This window comes from Microtus ochrogaster, chromosome 16 (genome assembly GCF_000317375.1).
Source record: "Microtus ochrogaster isolate Prairie Vole_2 chromosome 16, MicOch1.0, whole genome shotgun sequence".
In the NCBI taxonomy this organism is placed as follows: Eukaryota; Metazoa; Chordata; class Mammalia; order Rodentia; family Cricetidae; genus Microtus; species Microtus ochrogaster.
In genome coordinates this window covers 2,802,414-2,818,191 of record NC_022018.1, presented here as the reverse complement: position 1 = coordinate 2,818,191, position 15,778 = coordinate 2,802,414, and the positions used below count along the sequence as shown (strand labels likewise).

General features: G+C 41.1%; 1 protein-coding gene across 2 annotated transcripts in view; it reads right to left on the bottom strand.

The window, feature by feature from the left end:
- Window positions 1–15,778, bottom strand: part of Cacnb2 (calcium voltage-gated channel auxiliary subunit beta 2) — a 231,558-nt gene that overhangs the window by 141,883 nt on the left and 73,897 nt on the right. The window contains exon 1 of one of the 2 annotated variants that reach the window (XM_005354644.2): window positions 13,552–13,847. The exons of the other annotated variant lie outside the window; for it this stretch is intronic. Coding sequence (XP_005354701.1) covers window positions 13,552–13,602 — 51 coding nt within the window. The 5' untranslated portion in view covers window positions 13,603–13,847. Of the gene's footprint in view, window positions 1–13,551; window positions 13,848–15,778 lie in introns of those variants that run through there. 2 annotated transcript variants of the gene reach the window in all.

Here is a 15,778-nt window from a genome sequence, read left to right as displayed (position 1 = left end):
GAAAAATTACAAGAAAGGTTTACGAAATAAAATGTCTATATTCAGCAGCCACATATCTAGAAAGATCATGGAGGGGCAGTTGAAGTAGGATGTTAAGCACCTGGCATTCTGGAATTGCTTTGTTTTCAAAGTGACTTCTAAAGAAAGAAGCCCCATGCAGCTCAATAGCTGTGTCATATTTTAACACTCGGACCCTGCCAGTCTGCATACACAGTGCAGTTGTTGAACCTATTTTCAGAATGGGCTAGGGCAGGTTCTTCCAGCTACTCATTACCTTATTTCTCATCTGTTCACCATTACTCTGTTCTTAGGCCTTTGCCCTAGTGTGTCATAATACTGTCCTGAAAATGCCCCCAAGCCACCGGTGAAGGAACAAGCAAAAAACAACTACAGCCAAATACAAATAAAACACAGTGCCCTTAGTTTCCTTCTAGCTTCTCCAGTGTCCTCCGTGGAATACTAAGCAGCTGACTAATTCACTTCCATCTGGCTTTCTGCCGGAACACAAGCGGGTTAGATCAGCTGGTGTTTCTCTCTCCCCAGAAAGACTCCCACAGGCTTCTGACCTGGAGCAAAAAGGTGGAGGGGTGGACAGAGTCCAACCTGCAGCCAGTGTGAACAGCAAATTGGGGTGGAAAGAAATGGAGCATATATTGGGGTGATATTACAACAGCAAAATGTTGGACAACCCTGACTGGGGCCTCACCAAGAGACTCATCTGGGGCTGGGTCAGATCACCAACCCGGCGAGGAAACCATTCAGATTAGAAGGAAAAGAACACGAGCATCCTTAGCGAGTATTTGTTAAATAATTCATTTCTCACTAACATATATTTGATTCTCTTACTTATAAGTTTTCATATTATATTGGACCCTTGAGGTCCACAGCAAAGTATCATCATTACTTCAAATTTTAAAATACGAAAATTCACGATATCTCAGCCAGTTAAACCTGCTCCGGATTAAAATCATGATTTGCTCTACTGGGGACTGGACTGAGGGCCCTGTCTATGCTTGGCAAGTGTTCTGCCACCGAGGTAGAACTCTAGATATCTGCTTACATATATTTTAAATGTTATTGTTTATGTGTGTAGTCTATGCATTTGTATGGGGGTACACCTTTTGGTTGCTCGCTGGTGGAGGCCAGACGATGATGTCAGATGTCTTGCTCGAAGACTCTCTCCACCTCATTCCCTTAAGACAGGGTCTCTCACTGAACCTGTGACTTGTTGGTAGCCATCAAGACCCAGAAACCCTCCTGTCTCCATCCCCCACAGTGCTGGCTTTACAGGTGTTTATGGCCACACTCAACCTTTTACATGGGTATGGAGGATTGGAACTCAGATCCTCAGGCTAACAGAGAAATCACTCTTCCCCACTCAGCCACCTCTCTAGGCCCACACTTGCTCATAATTTTATGTATGAAAATCATTTTGTAGATAAACCAGAATATGGATTTGCACTAGCCTAGGAGGAACTATTGCATTGGGGAGATCTGTTTGTGTTGATTGCTCTGTCAAAACCATTGGTAGAGTCCGATCTCGGTCTCAGTGTGGAGCGGAGTCCACATTTAGCTGGCCGGGGTGGACCCACGAGTTTCCTGGTGGACCCAGAGGGAGACAGAAAGACACACAGGGAAGTAAGAGAAGAAGCTGAGGGATTGCACGGCCCTTTCGATCTGGGAAGTTAACAGGGGCAGGACCATATTTTGATCACTCTGTAGATCTCCCAGGCTTATTCCCTAATATTTATCCATGAGTTTATGTTTTAACAAACGACAAAAGGAATCACAACACTATTGTTACCCTAGAACTAAAGCTCTGCTCAAGCATTTTAACATCAGACAAACAGATATGGATTATGTTGGCGTGAGGAGGCTGTGCTGGCATTCTCAAATGCACGAGGTTACCAGTGAGGCTTTCCTCTCACAGAGCAGAAAAGGTAACTAGATTTCAATAAATGAGGTATGTCAACAGATCCCAATCCCCAGAGCATTCCACTCTCTCTTATCAAATATTTGTTTTCTTTTCCCTCCAATTAGTTCTGAATGTTTCAGCGGCCCATTTTATTTTGACACGTATCATTTACCAAATCACCACAGAGTAGTTGACCATGAAGAAAGGGAAAACTTAACATGTTTAGTTTAGGAAGATACTCAAGCCAGGTGGTGGTGGCACGCACCTTTAATCCCAGCACTCAGGAGACAGAGGCAGTCTGATCTCTGTGAGTTTGAGGTTACCCTGGTCAACAGAGTGAATTCTAGGACAGTCAAAGATACACAGAAAAAAAAAAAAACCTGTCTTGGAAACAATAACAACAACAACAACAAAAAAACCCCAAACAAACAAAACAGCAAAACAAAACAAAATGATGCTGGAGTCAGTAGGATGGTTTAGTGGGTACTGATCGCCAGACCTGACAACCTGACTTCCATCCTCAGAATCCTAGAGGTGAAAGGAGAGAACTGATTCAGAAAGTTGTCTTCTGCCACATCACACTGGTCAACAATACACATACACATTCATGTGTACACACTGGTCAACATTCGCATCTACATTCATATGCACACACAAACTAAATAAGTAAATTTAAAAAATAAAACAAAGATAGTGAGCTAAAAATACTTGAGAAGATTCATGCTCCTAACTAGTTTCTTCAAGTCCATGAAAAAAAATTAGATTTTATGTAAAAGTCAGATAAAATTTTGATGTTCACTTTTTATTTTAAAGTATATCATCATTTAAAATTAAAATGCAAGTCATATTATTGTCTAGGAATCACATTTTTCTACACAAAAGGAGTCCAAGACTTCTGTCTTTTACTCACTTTTTATAGAAAAGGCCACACTTTCCTACTGCATTTCACTAAGAAAAATAAGTCCACTAAAATATCCTATAACTTTGGCCGGGGAGACAGCTCAGCCAGTAAATCTCACACACAATGAGAGGGAACAGGAGAGGAAGAACGGGAGAGGACAGAAAGAGGAAGGGGGAGGGAGAGGAGAAACCCTGGTGTTCTGCTATATATTTGTAGTCCACGAGCTAGAGAGGCGGAGACAGACAGCTCCCTGGGGCTCACTGACTGGTCAGCTCAGGAAGCTCTAAGCCAATGAAAAATGCTATCTTAAAGAATAAGAAAAACTAAAGAAAAGTAAAACAAGAAGGTGAATTGAGCTATTCCCCCTTCTCTCTCTGTCTATCTCTCTCTGTCTCTGTCTCTGTCTCTGTCTCTCTCCTTCTCACACACATACATACACATACACCTACTTCTATTCTCTTACCCATGCCCACACATACTCATGAACACAGCACACAATATCCTATAAACCCATAATTTACAAGAATGGCAAGGACATAAGGCGTCTGGTGAATTCAAAACACATTCTTGATATCCCACCTATAATGTTTATGATGGCTAGTTATCTAGTAGAAGATCCTCCTTCCTTTGACCATCATAGGCTGTGGAGTGCTAGAGGCATGTTTACAGTATTATACATAAAACACTTCTGCAACTAACTCCATGTAGCTTCTTATATTCAAATAATAAACTAAGTATGTATTTTAAACCTTTAAGCCTAGTAAAACGAAACCCTTCCAAAGACACAGCAGGCAGAAAAAAGTGAGTGGGTTCTTATGACGAAACTCCTGGAATGCATTTAAGCCATCACTTGCTTATCAGGTAGATTACTACGAGTTATTCTTTCCTGTCCCAATTTTTTAATCCCACTGTTCTCTACTTTGGTGTCCTGTGATAACATTACTGGCCAAGTTACACCGTGTAAGAGCATTCACAGGGCACTGACATGCTCTATCTTTACAGCCCGATGAGACAGAGCAGCCATATTCCCTGGTGTTGGAGCAATAAACAGGACCAGATGTCATACATTTTCTGCTTCACACAGAAGCCCACCATGCATGGGATGTGGAGAAGGTACCTTGGTTATGTCACCTGGAGGGTAACATGAGTACTAAACAAGGTGGCATTAATTTGTATCAGAGTAAAAATAAGCTAGAGTGAGGTTGGTGCGAGCCCTAAAGTGCACTTAGCAGTTGAACACAGTTGATCCAGTCCACTCCTAGAGAATGCTCATGCATAACAGAGGGACGATCAGCAGGATGTAAAAGCATCATTGGTCAGAGCCTGATCAGCAGGGCACATGCCCTTTCAGAAGGTCCCAAATTAGTCCTGGGAAATCACCAGAAGAGGAGACGAGCTGAAATCCTTTGAGTCAAGATTGGTAATTTCAATGTACAACCATCTTTATTTTTCAATTGTGTGCATGAGTGTTTGCGTGCGTGTTTGTGTATCCTGTGTGTGTGTGTGTGTGTGTGCCTGGTGCCGGAAGAGGCCAGAAGAATGCTTCAGATCCTCTGAATTACAGGAGGCTCTAAGCTAATGGTGGGTGCTGGCGACTGAACCTAGCACCCTGCAACAGCAGCCAGCATGCCTAGATGCCGAGCCATCTCTCTAGCTCCATCACCAGCGAATTTATTTTTTAGCTTTGTATAAACTGTCATTCACTTTAATGGGCTGAATGATCAGCAAAATGCATTTCATACGTTCCACATTTTAGAAGGGGCTTGCAACTTTGAAAGAAATATGACCACCGATTTATAAATTTTGTAATTTTTCTTAATTTCATAATTTAGAGTTTCATTTAGCATTAGACCGAAATTCATTAATCTTCCTTCCCTGTGCTGCATTAAGGACAGAGGAAATCATGCAAAGGTACTAAGCTGCAAGTTATTTCTCTCAGTTCGTGCAAACTACGTGGTTTGTTGCTCTGCAATAAAAGGGCAGAAAATTCTAACAGAGGGACAAGATGTGTTCTCAAGAAAATTCTGAAAATGTCATCTAATTGAAAGTGTAGGTGGAGAGATTTAAGGTAGGAGGCAACAGTCCAATACAGCAAGGGCAACAAAGAAAAGAGTTGGGCTCAGCTCAGCCCCTCCTTAAGCATCTTCCCTGGACAAAGCCTGCCTTTTCACAGGATCCTCTTTAGATCGATAACCCACCTGGAGACTGGATAGAATATATTTGTAGTTTTATGAATAATTATGAACCAACATCCAAGAAAAGAGATTTTGTTCCGAAATCTGGTCATTAGCGCACATTTCTCCACGGGAAGAGAAAAGGAGAAGTAGAGGAGACTTAATCTTCGCAGACACATCTTCACACTGATAGCCATTCCCTGTGGGATGGGTCTAGGCTCTTGTTTTCTGAAAAACAGGTGTGTTGTGATGATCAACAAAAGTACTGGTCGCCTCGGAAGATAAAATACTATGCTAGGATATGGCTTGCTTATAGGGCATTAAAAGTGAATTTTAATTTTGAGTTGATCTTCCCATGAGCCTTGTTCCTTTGGTCTTAAGATTTGCTGTTTGCAGGCCTTGAGCCCTTAGTCCCCCTGTGGTGTGGGGTTCTTCTCTGTATGCTGTGAATACCACTGGTTAATAAAGAAACTGTCTTAGGCCTGTAGAGTAGAGCTAGGTGGGAAAAACTAAACTGAATGCTGGGAGAAAGGAGGCAGACACACTGGAACCTTGCTGGTAGGCCAAAAGTCTCATGGTAAAATATAAAATAATGGAAATGGGTTAAATTAAGATGTAAAACCTAGCCAAAAAGAAGTTAGAGCTAATGGGCTAAGCAGTGATTTAATTAATACAGTTTCTGTGTGGTTATTTCGGGGCTGAGCAGCGGGGAACTAACAAGTGACCTCATACAACACCCCTGCCTCAGCTCTGAGTCCTGGCATCTCAGATATATGTTGGGCCCAGCCATGATAAGCTTAATAGGAACAGATCACCTAAAGGAAGGTCTTAACTTCCAACCATTACCCTGAGGCAATACCTGGTTGCAGGAAGGAACATAAACTAAGATTACCCAGGCACCATTCAAGAACAGATCATACAAAGGAAATGCCTAAAGTTCTAACCCTTGTAGATAGGATCACCAGCCAGCACACTCACCAGGACACCCCTAGACAAAAGTCAGCCAATCAGGGGTCCTGAACCTCAGAAACCCCTCACCCCCACTTTTACTACTATAGAAACCCAACTCTAACTGAGCTCAGGGTTCTCCGATTGTTCCAATACATTGGACACACGGAGAGACTGAGTTTGCAAACTTGTATAAAATAAAGGCTCTTTGCTTTTACAGATGGGACTCAGTCTCCTTTTTGGGGTGGCCTTCGCGGATCTGGGCATAACAATGTACACCATGGTTCCTAGCTTTCACAGCATTTTGAAAGTCAAGTTTATGCTTCAGGAGTGGAAAAATGTCCTAGAGAGGTCAAGCATGCCATTGGCTGTAGAAGCCAAAATGCCATCTATTTTCTCTGTCCTAAGCACATACTGCATTAGCGTAGGAGTCACTGCTATTCACGCGTACTTTCCCTTGTTAGCTTGGGAAGTGTTACTAATCCGCATCTCAGGGAAAACTGCTTTTGTTTTGTTTTGTTTTGTTTTGTTTTGTTTTGTTTTGGAGTCTCTTTAAATGATCACCTCTCAACAACAGCTCTACCAACTAGCTGTCCCAAGGGTAGTCTCTCTCACCCCTTAAAAGTCACATAGGACCAGTGAACTGGAGGTTCTCGTGAGAAGTCCAAACCTACCAAAGCCCCATAGAGTCCTGTAAAGCGCCATCTTTCCTATGAACACAAAGAAGGAACAGCATTGGGGTCTCTTAAAAATAACAGTCTTTACTATGCTCAAATTGAGTCCACAGAGCTACATTCGGTTTCCCCTTCCAACTACAATGGGAAACATATGTATCCTAATTGAATCATTTTAAAGGGGCGGCTTGCAAATTGACCCAGGAATTGTTGCCATTCGGCAAACAAGTTCATTTAAAGTGAACTCTACAAGTTTCAAATCTTCAACTGACTTCTATTTTCTGAGCATTCTACCTAAATTGCCACGTTTATACTATGAAGATTCGTGGCTTTTTTGTCCTCAGAATTTGCATACGCCCAAATCTATCTTTTTATCTGGCTGTCGGAGCACTAGGTAATTTCCTCACCTTCATTTAACTTCATTTCGTTGTTGATTTGTGTCGTGTGTAGGTGATTAATATTCTTGGCCACCACACGACAGCTACTTTTTTTACATTGTAGTGTTTGAAAGCTTACACAACCTCTTTTCAAAAATACCCAAAAGTCAAATAAGCATAAATTATTCGCAGGCCACCTTAAAATCCTGGAAGCTAAGCTGAGCTGGATGCACAAAACCTCCCGATGTGGAACTTCGCTTTTGGAGAAGTCTTCCAAGTATTTTTATTGAACATTCAACCTTATTAAACCAGGTCACAAAACAGCCAAAAGCATGATTCTCACATGGGAATTTCAATCTCGGGACTTCTCATGCCACAGAAATGTCTACACTGCTACAAAAAAAAAAAAATCAAAGTGGTATATATATATATATATATTTATTGAATATGCTTTCTTCAAGTATTTCCTAGGCCTGAAAGACTAACTAGTTGATAAATCGCTATCCCACCCAAGGTGCTTTGAGAATGTTGTGTCAGCTTCTGAGCCTTTCCATCCTCTTAGACAGGACAATGGGGACAGTAAGAGTAAAGAACACTAAGATTAAATTCATTTACTATGTTTAAAACAAATAGATTGAAACTAGAGAAATGGCTCAGTGGATAAGAGCATTTGTTGCCTAAGTATGGGGACTTGAACTTGGACCCCAGTATAAAGCTGGGCATGACTATGTGCCTATAACCTCAATACTGTGGTGAGGTGAGTAGAGAAGGCTCAATCAGGCCACAGCCAAGCTCCAGGTTTAGTGTGAAGGCCTGTCTTAAGAAAATGAGGTGGGAAGTGATGAAGCAGGATAAATGGACGCTCACTCCCACCCCCAGCACCTATATGAATGCACACATACATACACACGCACACACACACACACCTAGCACTGTTAATTATCTTGCTACAAACTAGGAGACCAGGGAAAGTATCGAAAATTGAATCACGTGCTTTTGTGATTTTAAGTATACTGAAGCCTACTCAGTTTTTACACAGGAACTGCAAGCCCTGTTTGATCTGAGTTGATGCCAGACTCAGTGGTACCCACCTTCCCGACAATAGTATGCCTATCGCGTGTGCTGGGAGTGTAGATGAGGACCTCAGATGACACTGAAAGGCAGATTTTGTTTTCTTTGATGGGTAAAATGCCACTGTTAGGTAACGAAGTGAAGAAATTAGACTAAAATCAGGTCACTATCATTTGTAAGGCTAACAAACAACATAATTTACACAAAGATCAAAACGGCAACAACTTTTTTTTTCTCCTTACTGAGAAACAGCATAGGAAATTCCATTTCTCATGGCTGGGGCAAAGCTCGGTGGTAGAGCACTTGGCCAGCATTCAGGAGGCTACAGGTTCAACCAGACAGCAAAAGAGCTTCCAGCTCTTAACAGGAAGAAAGGCAGGTGTCTAAATGACCAGTAGAAAAGAGAACACTCACAAGACTACACGGTCCCTTTGCCAAGCCTGCTAGCCCTTAATCAGGGCAGAATATGCTTTCTTGGCTTTGGCTGTACTTGACAATGAAAAACCACAACATAAAAGTGAGGCAGCCATTACTTCTCATATTTAACTGCATCTTATGTTGGACGTAGCTTTTGTCTGATTCTGGGTAACACTTAACAGCCCTCTAAATCATTTAAATGATTTTGCTCTTTGAATAATGTCAAGAGTTTCATAAGATTGACTTATTTTACTTTCTTAAATGAGGTCTTACCATATCGCTCAGGCTGGCTTTATGTTCCTTTGCTTCAGACTCTTGATAATATATTGTGATAGTAGCATTGTCAATAGAATCATTTCAACAAGAAATATCAAAGGCACAGCCAGAGAGAATAAGAACATTTAAACCTACTTATTGATGCAAATAGACCCATATCTGAGAATTAAGTCAATAGAAATTATTCCATTGGGTCAAAAAATATATAGTTACAACTGTTACTACAAGTTTGTCTACAAAAATAAAATTATAGATTGGTCTGAAATCCAATAACTGCATCTAGAGAAATGGCTCATTTGGTAAACTTCTTGCCATATTACCATAAAACCTGAGTTTAGACCCCAAGCACTCACACAAAAGACCAGGGGTGGTGGTTTGTGTCCCTAACTCCAGCTCTGGGGTAAGGAAAGATGATGACAGACTAATTCCTGAAGCTCATTGGCTAGTCAGTTTGGTTGAATTGATAATTACTCCAGGTTTTCTGATCTCTCAAATATTGTCTCAGAAACTAAGATGGAGAAAATTTGAGGAAGATTAACTTGATATCTAACCTCTGTTTTCTATGTGAGTCTGCACATGTGCACATCACACACATGTATGCATACATAAATATACACATAAAAGTTCAAACAACAAATGATAACTATATATGGACAAATAATGGCAAATCTACACAATATTACATAACGCTGTGACTGAACTGTGATGTCAACATAAGGTTGATGGGCAAAGGTAGTCCATGAAAGCGTACACACTGCAGAGACAACTGTTGTTAAAGCACACACAGCTGTTGAACGGGGCTCGAGGACAGCATGCCAGTGTAAGCAGTGTAAGTTGCTGCCCAAGCACCGTGCTGTGGTGAGGTGGCCCCCACACCCATGGCATCTTTTTCAGGTTTCTTCCACTTTTAATTGTAGTAACTTAATTCCTGAAGGGTAAAATGCTTCTTCATGTTGATAAGCTTTAGTAATAAAATAATTTGGCAAATCTGTCAGGAGTGCCTAAAACCATCACTCTCATAAGACAATTACTTAATGTGACAGGGTGACAGCAAAGGCTGGCAGCTCTAGGTGATGAGGCCAGCATCTTTGAGCACCTATATAGTCCACGAAGACTTACTGACATCTGCTTGCATTTAAATTCAAGGTTTATTTGTAAAAAGACACAGAAACCTGTAGCCTTAGGCCATTATATGCCTTCATAAATACATAAAGGAAGGGAAATGCATGCTCATGAGCTAACGTTCCCTAAATCTAAACTAAATAGTCAATAAAAATCTAAAGTGGCCAATAGTCAGACCAAAGGGAACAAAAAGTTTCGGCTTTTGAAAGACGTTTAAAAGAACAAATGTCCCTGTGTAGATTCTCCATAATGCTGCAGCAGGAATGAACGGAACCACAGGGTAAAACCTCCAACATGAACCATGCACATTGTGTTGCTGTTAAGTAGCTGTGACGTTATTGTCCCTAGTGATTCCTTGAGTTGCCCTAATCATAAAAGAATAAAGAGAAAGAAAATTTGTTTAAAAAAGCCAGCTCTCTTGGAATATTTAACTCCTATTATCCCCTTCGTTCCATACCTAAGCACTTGTTCTTCACCGTTTGGTGGATGAAGATAACTTTGAGAATCAGTTGAAAGTAGAAAATGACCATAGTTGATATGCTGATATGTTTACATGGGTTCAGAGGGTTGTACTGCCCTCCCATCCAACCCTCTGATAAACAAGCCACAGATACCCAGTGAAAAGTCCCCTTCCCAGGGATCCCTTACTCCTCTGTTTCAGTAAAGAACATAACTTTCCTTGTTTCCCATCAGGAATACCAGTTTGTGTCACAGAGGAAAGTGCCTTCATTCCAAGTCTTTTCAGAAGATGCAGGAAGACATCTGTATTCCTTTAATAACTGCAAACACCATTTCGTATAATCAGAGTCTATGCATTCTGATTTGCTTTAAATCCTCTTGCAAATGTATATTATTCTTCCTAATTTTACAGATGTCACAAATGAGGACAAAATACTTGCAAATCTCAAAATACAGTAAGGGGAATATAGAGAATCAGCGTGGAGACTGAGCAGTTGCAAATACTTGCTGTAAACGGAAGTCAGAGGAACCATTCTGGTTACTATTTAAAATGAGTCAGAAAGGCTTGCGCATATCTGAGTGGTCACTGTCACAGGGAGGAAAGCATGCAAAGACACAGAAGAAGCAGCCTTCTTGCTTTAACAATGATGCTACGCAACTGCCGCCAATGGATAAGTCATTTTCAAGAAACTCACGTGCCAGCAAGACCAGCATACATGAGAAGCAGCAAGTCCACGGAATCTGACGTACATCCATACATTTGTTGGCTTTTGTACTAAAAAGCATCTCTACAAAATGTACTGATTTATCAATTTCATTTCAATGTGCGATGAAAATTAAATGTTTTTCAAATCTGTCTTCATGTAGTTGGGATTTGAAATAACTTCGGGAAAACCAGATATAACAGAGAATCATACATGGATTAAAGCAAAAACAAAGAGCATGTAGCTCATTTGACAGTCTCAAAAGCTATTCTACAATATATACGTAGATGCACATAATGACATATATGTCAACATATCTATCAAACAATTTCCTGTATGACTGCCCAGTCTTGAGAGAACGCTTTCTATCATTACTGAGAAAATTTGAGAAAGAGTATCATGTTAAACACGCTAGAATAAAGTTTTGATGAAGTATTACTTTAAACTTTAATCATTAAAAAAGATGCATTCATTTATGAGTCCTACTCAAACACAGGTGAACAAAACTAGACATAGATCTGTGATTTCAGGTACTCAGGCAGCGGATGCAAGGAGATCGCAAGTTTAAGGTCAAGCTGGACAAAATAGTAAGGCCCTGCTTCAAAAATCAGAAAGTTAGGTGTGGTGGTGCTTGTCTGTCATCCCAGTATGTGGGAGGTTGAAAAGTGAAGAACTTGAGTTGTAGGCTAGCCTGGACTACATAGAAAGATGCTGCCCCCTAAGTCAACCAAACAACAACAGAAACTTAAAATGAGTATTAATCAGGTCAAAGGGAACAGAGATCCAGGGCTCGGGAAAGAAGTTTAAAAGGACAAACCTCTTCAGGCCGATTCATCAGTACTTCCAGACAGGAGTGACGTTAGCGATAGGATAAACTACCCATTTAGAGTCGCACAGACCGCCACTATGGTTAAATAATCATGACACCATCGCCCCCAGTTTCTAAGTACAAACGGAATGCACTTAGAGTCCAGATTGTGAGTTGTAAAAGTCCATTATCAGTTGTTAATGCTAGTTTCCTAGTTAATATTTCTCTGTAGGAAAAAAATGAAGTAGCTATTTCACTTCTGAGACTATTCTTGGAAAGCAAGGAAGCTTACTAGAGACGATAATTCCAGATGCCACTGAAAGAAGGCACGGCAAAAGAGGTATTGACTAACTTCTATTTCAGACATAACATTTGAAAAATTGGTAAATGAATTATTTCTAACACCCAGAAACCCTTTGTATTAGTGAATAAGTTGGCACCCACATCAGAGTCAGAAGGAATATAAGTTACAGTACAGACAATTTAACTTTTAGCCTTGGGGACTGAACCCAGTGCCTTGTGCAAGTTAAGCAAGGATTCTATCACTGACTTTCACCCCCAGCCTGCACATACACAAAACTGAATGTGTGCCAACAGAAGGAGCAAGTTCTGTATCCTTAGAAAACATAAGAAGTCATCTAGTTATGAATCACACAGAATGAAGCCAAGGGCCCTCAGCTTTACTGGTTGTGCTGATATTTTTATATGACGGAGTTCAGAACAAATGGTTACTACACAACTATTTTCTTAACATGTATTTTCCCCTCTTAGACCAAGAGTAGTGTAGGTTGAAACAATCAGGAAATCTAGAAAGAACTTTTAGCCTCTCTGAATGTAATTGATTATCAAATATTTGTGTATCCTACTAACATGCATTTGTAACCTCATGACTGATATTTACGAGCTCTAATTTAATTGTTGGTGCTGTTTTGTTTTTCCAACGTTTTTCTCAGGAAAAAGGAAAATAATATCCCCAGTAATACAATTTGCTTGAAAATTTGTTTGACATCTTAAACACAGATGCCATTATTCCTAGTCTTAGATGATGTTGTTGATGCATAACAACTTGATGATTATTATAAGATTACACTATAAAAACTTGCTTTACATGTCACTAATAACATATGACATTTTTTTGTAAAAGTCCAGAATCTAAAACACTTAACAGTCTTTGTGTGGTAAGGTGCCACACTTTTAAGTGTCTTAAACAGTAGGCTCTCTTGTCTGAACTTTATATATTCAAAATGTAAAAAAGTAAAAAAAAAAAAGATAGACTACATTACAATCTTAATTTGTAACACTTGAAGTTAAAGCATCTGGATTTTTAGAAAGACCTCAAGAAGAAAGAAACCAAAAGTACAGTGCCCAAGCTGCCAGAGGGGTCTTCAACAAGTACCTGCTTGCAGACAGAAAGCATATTTTGTCTCTATCAAGTTTGCCTGACCCTAACTCCCTCCCCGAGATACTAATGGAATCTCATAAAGACTATTTGAAACCAGAGTTACTGTTTTAATTACTTAACCCACCTCAGTATTCAAACAAGCAAAATGCATGTGTTATTTTGGCAAGGCGGGAAACGTTTTACACAGCAAAGCAGCCAGCGTGATTGTAGCTAGGGCGCATTAAAAGCTCGGTACATTCCCATTTCTCTCCAGAGCACACAGTTCTTCTGGACAGCCCCTCCCCCCTGCCCCCATCTGCTTACCCCAGGAATACTGCATTGAGTTTGAGAAGACACAAGGTGCCTGTCAAGCATTCCAGACCAGTTCCAAATGTGTGCAGAACTCCGGAGAAATAGTCTACAGGCCCAAGAACCAGGTACCAGCTAAAGGTGGCCGAGCCTTGCTGTGCTGATGAGGAAAATACCACGGGCTACAGTTTTCCCTGCTGGTTTGAGATGTGTATTCTTAGTCAGTATGACTTCGTGACTTTCTAAAGTTCTTCAGATGTCAAGAGCTTTTTCTGATTCCGGGACCACTTCAGGCGAGGCAGAGGAGCCCATCACAGTCAGTGAACCAATGCCAAGTGGGAGGGTCTTTTCCTACTTTGAATTACGTCAGCTGGCTCAGAAGAGAGACGCCTGTAAACTTGTCAAAGCAGAGTAACACTTCATTAATATCAGATGCATGCCTTCAGGCAGCCCTGGCCACAACAGGGCTTTTAAAGCTACTTTCTGCACTATAGAACAATGGATTGCGCAACCGGATACGCTGTCCGCGTTCAACTACTGTCCTGAAGAGTCTCGGAGAACAGTGAGAACATCCTTCTGCTCCTACCCGATGAATACAGACTCTCTTTTTTGTATGCAGGAAAGTGATCTTTTTCTTTTCTCTTTTGTTGCCTTCCAAGTTCTCCAAGCACATAATTACATTCCCAGTCAAGTACTGCTTGATTAAATTTATTTTATCTAAAATTGAAAACGTGTCTTCAAAAGTCATTTTCAATCCAGGTGTAGTGGCCAAAAATACCAGCACTCAGAGACTGAAGTAGGACTGAGTTGGAGGGAAGCCTGGACTACCTAGCAAGAGACTGGGCTATAAAACCAGACCCTATCTTCAAACACTAGTAACAACAAAAACCAAGCACACAAGAAATCACACACACTTTACAAAACCAAAGTGATTCCTTCTGTGGCCCGAGGACCTTGGCACAATGCATATTACAAAGGGTAACTATGTAGAAAACATAAAACAAGGATGGCCCAAGGGTAAAAGCGCTGGCTGTACAGCGTGACAACCTTAGTTCAAATCCCTAGGCCTCCCGCTGTGCAAGGGTTGCCAGTGGCAGTTGCCTGCCTATTACCCCAGCACAGCTGAGGGGAAAGATGCAAATGGACGGGTCCCTGAGGCTCTATTGGCCACCAGCTCAGCTCCACTGAGAAAACCCATGCCAAAAGAGTGGGGTGGTGAGAAACAACGCCAACCGCCAACCTTCAAGCTAAGGGCTTGTTTTCTAGTAGCTCAGTTTTGAATTTCATGACAGGTTCTCACTGAGTTGCTCAGGCTAGCCATTTGTCCATTCTGTAGCCCAGGTAGGCCTTGTCTCAGCCTCCCAAATAGTTGGAATTATAGGTCTGTGTCACCAAACTAGACGCTTCACGCTTTCAAATGGTTGGCAACGTTATCCAAAGCAGAAGGGAGTTTTGTGACACATGATGAAGTTTCTGTCTTTGTTCACTCATAAAGATTTATGGAAACTCGGTCACTCTTTCTTCACACTATCATGGCCTTCCAGCAGAGTGGGGTCATTGTGTAGTTATGGCAGGTAGTATGTGACCTAAAAGCTTTCCATACTTCTAGTGATTCTCCGAAGAAACTTGTCAGCCCCGACAACAACTATGCGGGGAGGCACCTTTGGTTCACTCCTGGGCCGTAGCTCCGTGCTGTGCCACTCCATTTATATATAGTCCTTGAAATGAAGGACAGTCCCCTGGCTGCCAGCATTTAGAGATAAGGAGTAACTTGAAAGCTGTCGTCTGAGAGGCACCCTGGACCTGAAGTTGTTGTGGCTCATATTTTGGACTCTCTATTCCCACAATGCAGTAGCCAGATATTCCTGTCTGTTGGTTCAGCCTCTGTGGGATCCACTAATTATCTGAAGAATATTGCATCTGTACTGAACATGTACTTTTAAGACAGTCATTTAAAAATATTGGAAATAGCTTTTGTCCCCTATATAATTCAGTATACAAACCACTAGTAATGTGTAGAATGTATTTCCACAAGTGCTGTACGGGACAGCAAATGTCAGGCAACAGCTTACTCTTGCTTTTGTTCTCCTAAATTTTGGCTTGAGATTTGAAACAATCACCACCAAGGCCAGTGTGAAGAAACTCATTCCCCACGCTGTTTTCTAGCTTCTGAGTTCAGATCACATGGTTAGTGCCCAAGTTCAGTTTTAGTTGCCTTCGCTGTGTGTTGGAAAATGAAGGT